The sequence below is a fragment of the Taudactylus pleione genome, unplaced genomic scaffold, assembly GCF_031769625.1.
Source record: "Taudactylus pleione unplaced genomic scaffold, aTauple2 ptg000019l, whole genome shotgun sequence".
Lineage (NCBI taxonomy): Eukaryota > Metazoa > Chordata > Amphibia > Anura > Myobatrachidae > Taudactylus > Taudactylus pleione.
Genome location: NW_028284421.1, coordinates 17,693,833 through 17,706,362, shown reverse-complemented (window position 1 = coordinate 17,706,362; position 12,530 = coordinate 17,693,833). Strand labels below are relative to the sequence as shown.

The 12,530-nt window shown below is 42.3% G+C and overlaps 1 protein-coding gene across 6 annotated transcripts in view; it reads left to right on the top strand.

The window, feature by feature from the left end:
- LOC148540355 (dual oxidase 1-like) overlaps window positions 1–12,530 on the top strand; it is a 229,697-nt gene that overhangs the window by 201,637 nt on the left and 15,530 nt on the right. For all 6 annotated transcript variants that reach the window (XM_088445660.1, XM_088445643.1, XM_088445669.1 and 3 more), the window contains 3 exons: window positions 930–1,162; window positions 1,673–1,831; window positions 9,150–9,305. In XM_088445660.1, coding sequence (XP_088301786.1) covers window positions 930–1,162; window positions 1,673–1,831; window positions 9,150–9,305 — 548 coding nt within the window. The remainder of the gene's footprint in view (window positions 1–929; window positions 1,163–1,672; window positions 1,832–9,149; window positions 9,306–12,530) is intronic.

Genomic DNA, 12,530 nt, shown 5'->3' with positions numbered 1-12,530 from the left:
ATCGCAAAGGAAAGCTCTTATTGCTTACATGCGATGAGTTGAGAGATGCATCGCATGCAAAATGCCATGCCTGATGCATCACACTTGATATGTCTTGTTCATGGTCCTAACAGTGGTGAAAACAAAGTTCTGTACATCTGAAATTAGAATTAAGAGACTGTCTAGTGCGAGTGATAATGAAGCAAAGATAAGTAGAGCTGATGCTCATCAAACTTAATTAGAATTACAAAAAATGTAGTGGATAGTTTTGGAATTAGTCATTCAACAAGTACTGATGCCATTCCGAAAGCACATAAATATAAGTGTAAAGAAAATAGCCTGAGTATGCATTTCTGTTTAATCTCCACACTCCATTAACCACACAGTAGGGCCAAAATGTTCTGAAAATGTTATACAGTATATCAAACATCACTCAGGTGTTTTTCTTGGAAGCTCTAACAAATATTGTACATTAAATAATGTTTAGGTATTTTACATTCTTTTCAATCGTTGTTGATCATTGATGATCAGAGTTGTTAATGTTTCCTTTGATGCCTTAGTCATTACTGATAAGTATCTGTATTAGTCTACATTCACAGAAATATTGGTTTAGCCCACAAAGTGACTGCTGTGACTAGTGATGGGTGTCCAATTAAGGATGTAGTTAATTGCAAGTTGATAGTGATGCCTGATATTCTGCAATATGAGACTGGAGTTTGTTGCTGAAAACTTCTTATAAATATACTGTATATACTTTTACACTTTGTAGGTGGAATGTTTGCAATGCCACTGTCTTCTGTATGTTATGTACGGCTGACTCAGCATGCAGCTCACCTGGGAGAACCTCTTGGAATGCATACTGGGTCTTTAGTGTAGTCCAGATATCATTTGTGCAACAATTAAAAAAAAGGTGTTTTAAATATGCATTACATGCTACTTTTCTTGTGCAGGTGTCACTTTTCTCCGGTTCCAGCGCCCCAATGATTTTGAATATAAATCTGGACAATGGGTGAGAATTGCCTGCTTGACTCTAGGGACAAACGAATACCATCCATTCACATTAACCAGTGCTCCACACGAGGACACTCTGAGCTTGCACATCAGAGCTGCAGGGCCCTGGACCACTCGCCTGCGAGAGCTGTACTCTCAGCAGAGTATCACTGAACTCAGTGGGTATCCAAAGGTAATACAATACTTTTTTTACTGCATTTCTTATTATATAAATGAAATTATTAATTTAACTTATCCATACATTGCAAATGTTTTGTGAAACAGTCATTGATATCCTTACATTGTGTGGCAGGGGAATACCCAGTTGGCTGGCAGTTTGTGACAATTATACAGTATACATGCAATATAACCATTTGGGAACTAACTAAACAGATTTGGGTCTAAAATTTTACTGGTGTGACAACTTAACCCATTTACCATCACATGTCTAGTACCAATCTTGTACTTCACTGACAAACACCATTTTTCACATTTTCCTCCAGTTTCGGGAATACATTTTTATTTTTTAATCTTCTCCATAGTAATAGCTTTTAGGAACATAATTAAATAACAAACAATTAAGACACATTGATAGGCAGACTGTAATATAATGTATTGATGTCTAATATAGATTTCTGCAACATACAATACTTAACTAATCAATATGTGAAACCAGATTGGGTAAAATCAAACTTCTGCTTAGATATATTTAGATGGACCCTTTGGTGAAGGACACCAAGAATGGAACACATTCAAAGTTTCAGTCCTGGTTGGAGGAGGAATTGGAGTCACCCCCTTTTCCTCTATTCTAAAAGATTTGGTGTTCAAATCATCTGTAAATTCAAAGATAATGTGCCAAAAGGTAAGATGTGGATACATTGTGCTGGCATTCTTCCCATATGTAAGTTTATAACGACAAGAGAGGGGAATCTAGCAAAGCTACAGATGTGCCCAGCTAGTTTGTTGTTCATGGCGCGCCATTCAGGGCTCTGAGTCGCGCCATGGAACGTTATGTGATGGCTGGACTTGTGGCCTACTGTGGTATTCTTCAACTAAGGATACGCTACGGCATGTAACACAGAGCTTAACCGCTGGGTGGCTAGTGCTCCACTGTTGTAATTTGTACTGATTATCATACTGTTAAATTGGACGGATATCACATTCACGCACTGTACAGTATTTGCATGTTCGCACAACCAATATTTTTAATATCACATGCAGTACATACAGTAAGCTCTTAGAACGGGACGCAAATCAGTACACATATTGTACATAACTGTATAGTAGTGTAGTTGCCCGAGTTGATATCATGGTATAACTCATACTGTAGATTAATGAGATGCATGCACAGCTTTTAATGAGATGGGGTGAATTATTCTCTAATGGTTGGGTACTGTGTATATACAGTATGTACAAGTACTGTATAATATCTGGAAAGGAAGACATTTTTTTATTATCAAAAACAGCAGCAGGTGAGTGGAGTCCGCTACAGTATGTGCTATTCTTCATATACTGTACTGTAGCTGGCTTGTGGGCTAGTGGTTAGGTGATTGCTTTGCAACAATGATTGTCCCAGGTTCGAGCCCTGCAAAAGAATATTTTTTTTGGCACTGTCGGCTCTGGAAACTATAGTGAAACTACTGTAGTAGTGGGCTGTTTAAAAGTAAAGCATTACAAACTGATTAATGCAAACTTGCTTCAATGTCTGCGCTGTGGTGGCTGTCAGTTCTGAGTGGTTACAATGGGATCTGTGGTGCATGCCCAGTTGAGCCAAGCCATACGCCATGTAGCGCTATGCCAGGGCGTATGGAAGATCAATGCACTACGCATGCTCAGTTGTCTGTATTACTATGCGGTTGAATTTTCACACTTGCGCCACTCTCTGCACTGTCCCAGACTTGGACACTATAGTAATTTCATGACTTCAGAAACTGGTAGTGTTCTCTGTTTGAAAAAGAGGTCTCTGTATTACAAACTGACTGTGCGTTTAAAGAGCAAACTTGCGTCAATGTCAGCACGGGTGGCGCTGTGGTGGCTGTCAGCCAGCTATGAGGGGTTACAAATGGGATCTCTGGAGCATGCCCAGTGGAGGGGTTGCAATGGGATTTCTGGTGCATGCCCAGTGGAGGGGTTACAAAGACAATGGAATCTGTGGCGCATGCCCAGTGGAGCCAAGCCATACGCCATGTATCGCTATGCCATGGCGTATGGAAGATCATCACTGCGCATGTCCAGTTGTCTGTATTACTATGCGGTTGAATTTTCACACTTGCGTCACTCTCTGCGCTGTCCCAGACTTGTACACAATAGTAATTTCATGACTTCAGAAACTGCTAGTGGGCTCTGGTTGTGAGAGGTCTCTGGTTTACAAACTGACTGTCCGTTTAAAGCTCAAACTTGCATCAATGTTGATGCTGTCCCAGACTTGGACACTTTAGTGTTTTCATGATTTCAGTAACTGGTAGTGGGCTCTGTTTGAGAGATGGGTCTCTGTATTACAAACTGATTGTGCATTTAAAAGTGCAAACTTGCGTCAATATCGATGCTGTCCCAGACTTGTACACAATAGTGAGTTCATGAGTTCAGTAACTGGTAGTGGGCTCTGTTTGAGAGAGAGAGGTCTCTGTATTACAAACTGACTATGCATTTACAAATTTGCATCAATGTCGATGCTGTCCCAGACTAGTACACTATAGTGATTTCATGACTTCAGTAACTGGTAGTGGGTTCTGTTTGAGAGAGAGCTCTCTGCATTACAAAGTGACTGTGCATTTAAAATGCAAACTTGCATCAATGTCTGCATGGTTGGCTCTGTGATGGCTGTCAGCTAGCTCCGAGGGGTTACAAATTGGATCTCTGGCACATGCCCAGTGGAGGGGTTGCAATGGGATTTCTGGTGCATGCCCAGTGGAGACAAGCCATACAGTATGCCATGTAGTGCTACAGTATGCCAGAAATGGTGTATGGAAGATCACAGCACTGCGCATGCCCAGTGGGTAAGGAGTCACGCACAGTGCATCAAGTCCCTTCCCCCAAAGCAAGCAAGAGCCTGTCATTACCATAATATAGGACACTGTTAGCCATTTACTGTAAGCAGTCAGCTGTGCCCTTGTGTCCTGAAAGGCTATGAATGGTGACCATTGCCAAGGACACCATCCCCTTTCTGCTAGGACAACTAGTGTGACGCTATGAATGTGTCTGTACTGTATATTAAAAACTGACTGTGCGGTTGGATTTGCACTCTTGCGCCACTCTCTGTGCTGTCTCAGACTTGGACACTATAGTGATTTCATGACTTCAGAAACTGGTAGTGAGTGGGCTCTGTTTGAGAGAGAGGTCTCTGTATTACAAACTGATAGTGCATTTAAGGCGCAAACTTGCATCAATGGCGGCATTGTCCCAGACTAGAACACTATATTGATTTCTCATGACCCGTAACTAGTAGTGGGCTCTGTTTGAGAGAGAGGTCTCTGCAGTACAAACTGAATTGCGTTTAAAGCGCAAACTTGCGTCAATGTCTGCATGGTTGGCGCTGTGGTTGCTGTCAGCCAGCTCCGAGGGGTTACAAATTGGATCTCTGGTGCATGCCCAGTGGAGGGGTTGCAATGGGATTTCTGGCGCATGCCCAGTGGGCCAGGAGTCACACACGGTGCATCAGGTCCCTTCCCCCAAAGCAAACAAGAGACTTTCATTAGCATAATAAAGGATGCTCTGTTAGCCATTTACTGTAAGCAGTCAGCTCTGCCCTTGTGTCCAAATCATTTGCAAAAATGTCTAAAACAACCAGCGATGCGCGTGCCTGCTGGTCGTTTAGACATCTACAGTATCATCGTGCAAACAAGCTGGTCAACCTGACAATAACGTCAGGTTGAGCAATGTTTGCAGATGATTGATGAGCATGCACTGAATGACTGCTTGTTCAGTGCAGGCTCATCACAGGCTGACAAACGACTGCACGATTGCAATGTTGTAATCGTGCACTTTTCAGCTCGTCTAGTGGATGGGCAGCATAAGAAAACTGTAGGAATGTATATACTGTACAGTGTGTTTGACCGTACAGTACAGTACTTACAGTACAATAATTTTTGTTTACTTTTTCTAGTTGGCATCATGCAGTGACCATTGGTAAATCAATTTGGTTTTCATTTTATCTAAAAACATGTATTAAAAATGTTTGATTAACTGTATGTTAGGTTAAGTAAAAATTGTCATTAATTTATAAAACTGTTGTTTGTGTGTAATTCAGTCTTTAAGTGCGTCTGAGACCCAACACGTGCATCTGTTATTGCAAGGTACAGTTGGGGTTGTTGTGAATAATGTAGTGAGTTCGACGCAGTACCCCAACAGTACTGAACAGGAATTAATATTACTGTAAATCAGTACATGACGTACAGTAAGAAAAATCGTGCATGGTTTGACTATTTTTTATATTAGATCATACACAATAGCAGAAGATGCTTGCAGCACGGATCAGGGAGATCCATGCTCCAAGTATTGGTGAAAAAAACAGATTACAGATGCATGCACGGATCAGTGCATACCGTGTTGCAAGCGGCTACAGTATGATAACAAAAAGTCAATAAGACACAGATGCAGGGGCGTATCATCCTATTGGCCAGGATTGCCCTCACCAGGGTGCAGACTGATGGGGGTTGCTACCCACAGTCAGTTATATCCCTGTTGCTCATCCCAGTGATTTCCCGGCTACCCGCCCGGCACTTACAGTAGTATACACATACAGTACTGTACACACTGAGTTTGACACAATCACTACAGAGTGACAGACTCAGGTCCCCATTTACTAACGAGTTTTATCACCAAAATAAGTGATAAAATTTCACTGTGTATGATAAATGGTGCTCCAGCCAATCAGCTCCCAACTGTAATTTTTCTAACAGTTGACAGTTGGGAGCTGATTGGTTGGAGCACCATTTATCATACAGTACACAGTGAAATTTATCACTCATTTTGGCAATAAAAATTGTTAGTAAGGGATCTATTTACTAAGCAGTGTTAGGAGACAGAGTGAAAAGTGATAAGGTGCCAGCCAATCGGCTCATACAGTAACTGTCATCTCACAGGCTGTGTTTGAAAAATTACAGTTGGAAGCTGTTTGGCTGGCACCTTATCACTTTTCACTCTGTCTCCTAACACTTCTTAGTAAATAGACCCCAAACTGAGGCCCTCAGTCTGGATTTGGCTTCACTTGGTGACCGTGTGACCCCTTAGTGAAGTGTGACACATGCCTAATGGCAGTATCTACTGTAGATACCCTTCACAGCAGGGGCAGAGAGTGGTCAGGGCACATGCTGCACTGCTGACTCAATCGGTTGGGACTTGCAGGGGTAGGGACTGAGAAGGCTGGAGGAGTGTACTGCCATGTGAGGACTTGGGCTGGGGAAGTTGGGATTCGTCTGTGATGGGGGCCTGGCTGTGGAAGGTGATGGGGGGGCCTGGCTGTGGAAGGTGATGGGGGGGCCTGGCTGAGGAAGGTGATGGGGAACCTCTCTTGTAAGCCGTGGCCGATTACTAAACCACTAACCCACAGTCGAACCTGTTGTATACAACTAGCAGTGCATACAGTAAGTGTACAGTAGTGCTGATTCAGATCGGCTCCACTAGGCATGCGCAGTACTATGAGACTCAACAGCATAGCGCAACTAGCAAGGCACTACATGGCGCATGGAGCAACAAACTACAGTAGCTGGGCACATCTAGGATATATAATGTATTGAGTTTAGTAAGGGTTGGAAAACAATACTGAACTAGTGAAAAATTTAAAAAAATATATAATTAAGGTCTAGAACAGGCAGGACAGGCAGGTAGAGAGACGGAACACCTAACCGCTTCTCCATAAGCCTGTCATAGCAAGACATCCCACTTTTGCTGCGTTTGACTCCCGAAGCACTCGGCATGCGCAGTGCTGTGATCTTCCATACGCCATGGCTGGCATACTGTAGCACTACATGGCATACGGTTTGGCTTGGCTCCACTGTGCATGCACCAGAAATCCCATTGCAACCCCTCCACTGGGCATGCACCAGAGATCCAATTTGTAACCCCTTGGAGCTGGCTGACAGCCACCACAGCGCCAACCGTGCAGACATTGATGCAAGTTTGCAATTTAAATGCACAGTCACTTTGTAATGCAGAGAGCTCTCTCTCAAACAGAGCCCACCACCAGTTACTGGTCATGAGAAATCACTATACCGTAGTTTCCTAGTCTGGGATAGCGCTGACACAGATGCAAGTTTGTGCTCTAAAGTATGTACTGTAATACAGACATCCCACTATTGCTGTGTTTGACTCCCAATGCACTGGGCATGTGCAGTGCTGTGATCTTCCATATGCCATGGCTGGCATGCTATAGTGCTACATGGTGTACTGTATGGCTTGGCTCCACAGGGCATTCACCCGAGATCCAATTTGTAACCCCTCGGAGCTGACAGACATTGAACCATGCAGACATTGACGGAAGTTTGCGCTTTAAACGCACAGTCAGTTTGTAATGGCGAGACCTCTCTCTCAAACAGAGCCCACTACCAGTTACTGGTCATGAGAAATCACTATAGTGCACTAGTATGGGACAGCGCTGACAGTGATGCAAGTTTGCGCTCTAAAGTATGTACTGTAACACAGACATCCCACTTTCACTGCGTTTGACTCCCACACTGGACATGGGCAGTAGAAATAGACTCGAAACGCCATACTGTAGCACGACTAGTTTTGTGCTACAGTACGCGGGTACTGTATTGGAGTGCCATACACCCCTTTCTTGAGTACACAGTGGCATAAAGTAGTATAGAAATGCCACGTGGTGGGAAGTTGTGGATAATGTATTGAATACTGAATAAGTGAAAATTTTAAAAAACAAACAAAAAAATAACTATATTGTCAAGGTCTCGAGCCCACGGGACATGAAGATGGGAGAAGCAGTGAGACTAGGCCACATGCCTCATCCCATTACTACAGTAGTTCCTAAAGTAATGAAATCACTACAATGTCTAAGTCTGGGACAGTGCCGACAGTACTTACATTGGCGCAAGTTTGCAATTTCAACCGCACAGTCAGTGTGTAATACAGAGCTTAATGATTTCAAACTTTATTAGACATTCTTCAACAGCTTTATTATACATTCCTGATTCCATGTGGAAAACGATGTACTACTGTATAGTGTACCGAATCAACGCTTCTGTCAGCCAATCATCGGGCGGTGGTACAGAATATGAATTTGAAATCAGACACATGCGCTGTGTAGTTAGGAAAAGTGACACCTGGTGGCCAAAAAGTTGTATTACACATTATGACTTTTTTCCAGCGCTACGCTACATTACGAAACTTTCTGTGTGGCGCGACTCATGGCATGGTGTGTGGCGCACCTTGCATGGCATGCTACATAACGAATGGAGCAACAAGTTTAAGATAATCAATTTAGTAATCATAAGATAAAATAAATTATTTATATACAGTATATTCTGTAGTCTACCCCTGCCTTCCTTGACAGATCTCATTGGCTGCCTGACTACCAGGCATAGGGGGAGATGTATCAAACCTTCAAAAGAGAAAAAGTGGAGACGTTGAACAAAGCAACTAATCACTAGCAATCACTTGTCTAGCAGCTTCTGTAAAATGTCAGAAGCTGATTGGTTGCTATGGGCAAGTTCTTTACTTTTTCTCTTTAGAAGGTTTGATATATCTTCCCCAGAGCCTCTCTTCTCCTGCAGTCAGGGCTGTTAGGATGCCCAGGACTGTTCCCTGAGTCCTGTCAGCACCTGGAGCTGGGGCCCCCTAACCTACGATTCCCCCACCTGTGTCCTCCACCTGCAGCCTCAACACCTGTGGTCCTGTTTCCAGATGGTGGTAGAGTGAACAAAGATCAGAGAGATGGGGCAAAGATGAGGCAGAGATGGGCAGAGGGAATAGAGATCAGAAGGGGGGCAGAGATTAAAAAAAGAGACTGGAAAAGGAGAGATAGAAAAGAGGGCGACAGATGAGGGGTGGCGGGGACAAAGAGAAGAAGGTTAGCACCATGAGCTATCAGATCCCTTGCAGTGTAAAAATATTGCACCAATGCTTCCTACAGTATTTTGCACAATGTTTATGTTTTTATATACTACAAATGTCTCTTGTTTGGCTTGTTAGTTGTCCTATCACTTTTTAAAGACTATTTGTTCCATCAGGTGTACTTTATCTGGGTTACTCGTACACAGAGGCAATTTGAATGGCTGGCAGACATCATAAGAGAAGTAGAGGAAAATGATAAAAATAATTTGGTGTCTGTTCACATCTACATAACTCAGTTTGCTGAAAAGTTTGACCTTCGCACAACTATGCTGGTAAGTAATGCTTTTCATGTACAACATTATCTTCTTTTTACAAAATACAGATGGAGCAGAGTTTTTTTCAATGAAATGTAAGCAATGGCATAAAATATTTTTTTGCGACTCACACAAATTAAGGAAGTTTTAAAAACATTTGCAAGGAAGCAGCAATTTCTACTCTAGAGTTTGAAATAAGGACTTTACTTCCAAGATCAGTTTTGTGATACACTGAGGGGTCTTTTTAGGAGACAGAGTGAAAAGTGATAAGGTGGCTGGCACCTTATCACTTTTCACTCTGTCTCCTAATACTGCTTAGTAAATAGACCCCTGAAGCTTGATTATATTGCTGATATCATCATACAATTGTAACTATCCATCATCATATGATGTTGTGCCATACTGATATGTAGAAGATAGATCTACCTAATTAAACAAGGCACTTTCTTCATTCTGGTTGCTCAACATGCACGATTTGCATGTTGTTGGAGTTGTTGTGTAAGACAATGATTATTGCTGTTTATAAAGTGAAATATATTATGGTTTGATAACTCTCCGAAATATAGTTTCATGCACTTAATGCATTTTTAGAACTCTGGCCCTTATAATTGTAAAAGTTTTTTGTTTTTTAATATCTCCATGACAACTGAAGTAGCAGAATTGATGAGGGTGTGTATCAAGCAATGCCCCACTCTCCCCCAAGTTCAAAATAACTGGATCCTATTGGAACTCCGGACGTGTTGATACAAATAGTAATGAACTCTTTCTATGGGGCGATTCAATTCTGCACGATGCCCAGTCACAATGTGCACATTATCATAAATTACAGTGGCCCTATTTTGCCAATTTTCCTGCACACTTCAATAGAGTGTAAGGAAAAATCGGTGATGTTGGTGGTTGTGATGTGTCGTTCCTTAGCACAAATGCCAGCTCTCTTGCATAATTCAATTGCTCCTGTGATTATTATTTTATTTTATTTATGGCACTAAATAGGTTCTGTAATGCGTACATAGGAGATAGCATACAACAAAATAACATTGGTATATTAAACAGATATATTTTCTAAAAATATATATTTAAAATAATCCCATAATTACAACCAGTGTTACATATTCATGTAGTAGAGACAGAAGGAGAAATGGCACTGTTCTCAAGAGCTTACATTCTAGGTGATTGCATTTGAATTCACCAGAGTGTCAGCATATTATTTTTATTAGTATCCTTTAGTTATATGGAACCACAATGGATCTGCAGCACTTTACACAGTACATAAACATTAAACAGATTAAACAAAACAAGAAAAAAGTGATTTACAGTACTACCCATTGTAGAACATGTACGAGGGTGGTTCAATAAATAAGGTAAAGACACCTCTTACATGTGTGATGTTCTCTATTTCATTCTACAGTGATTTCCTGCCAGGCCAGAGCACGTAGACCACTGCTTCCCCAAACAGCCATTAGACTGCACCTCATATCAGTTATACTGTCCCAACGTCAGCTGTAAGAGGGTGGGGCTGATGGAAACATGGTCAAATATTGAGGTGCATAGTGATTTCTGCATTTAAAGGGCACATCAGCAGCTGAAATTCATCACCAACTTGTCGAGGTGTTTGGTGATAATGTCATGTCTTGGGGACAAGTTTGGTGCACTGCCTTTGATAACGGCAGGACAGACATTCAAGATGAGCAGCGATCTAGCCAGCTAAGCAGGTCCACCACAGATGACAATTTGCGTCGCATTAAAGGTCTGGTTCAGGAGTACAGACGTATTTTAGTTAGTGATATTGCTGACAAACTGAACATCTCAGTGGGTCCTGTGCACAACATCGTTCATGAGCAACTGGGGTACAGGAAAAGTGTTAATTCTGGGTACCACAGCAACTCACAGAAGTTCATAAAAACAATAGAATGCTATAGTCTCTCGTGCACTTGACATGGTACCATGAGGAGGGATTGCAGTTCCTGCAGCATTTTGTTACAGGTGGTGCATCATGTGACACCGGAGATGAAGCAAACATCCATGACATGGAAATGCACATCGTCCCCACCTTCTAAGAAATTCAAAACATCTCCTTCAGCAGAGAAGGTCATGGTGACCGTGTTTTGGGACCACAAGAGTGTGCTTCTTGTTGATTTCCTCACCAACGGAGGTACTGTGAATTCTGATCGCTATTGTGACACATTGAGCAGTTTACAGAGGGCAATTAGTCAAAAACGACCTGGGTTTCTGCAAACAGGCATCATATTGTTGCACGATAACACCAGGCCACACTCCGCCAACCACACATGTGAGTTGTTATGGTGCTACAATTGGAAGGTACTGGACCATCCTTCCTAAAGCCCTGACCTGGCAGGACTATTGAAAAATTTGCAACTGATGGAGAAGCACAGCAAGCCATCATGTCCTGGCTTCAGGTGCTTGACACTGATTTCTTATATGCCTTGGTGTAAGTGAAAAAATAATCTGTTCCAAAGCCATACTATTGATTATATGAGTAAATGCAATTAATACATTTATGCAATGAGTGGTCTTGTTACTTTATTTATTGTACCACCCTTGTGCAAGGTTTTTAAACATTGCTGCTGCAGTAGTCATAATAACCAAATGATCAGGAGGGCAGTCAAACCCAAAGGTTTAGTGCTGTTAATAGTAGAGGGAAGGAGATGATGGTATAAGTGAGGGAAGGAAAAGCATACGAGGAAACAGGGTCCTGCTTGTGAGAGCTTAAAATCTAAATGGGAGTAGGAGACACAACGGGGTGAACCAGAGGGGAGAGACAGTGAGCATGGTGTATAGGGCAGTAGGATGAGAGCAAGAAAGTTTTGCTAAAGAATTTGGTATTTAGAGCCTGTGTGATATTTTGCAGAGAGATTGAAAGTCTGATAGGGAAAGGGTTCCAGTGGTAGGTAGCAGCACAGGAAAAATCTTGGATGTGGGAGTAAGTAATCAGTTGGCAAGAGAGACATCATTCATTTGTGGAGCAAAGTGGGCAGACAGGAGTGTGAAGGGAGATGAGGTCAGAGATGTAAATAGGAGAGGATTGAGTGAGGCCTTTGTAAGTGCATGTGAGGAATTTGAAATAGGTTATGAAGGGGAAGGGGAGCCAATGAAGAGCTTGTAGGAGAGGGGAGGCAGATGTAATGTGTTTGGAGAGGAAGATGAGCCAGGAGCCGGGCAGCAGCATTGAGGACTTATTGGAGTGTAGAATGTTGGGAGCCATGCAGGCCAGATAAAAATAGG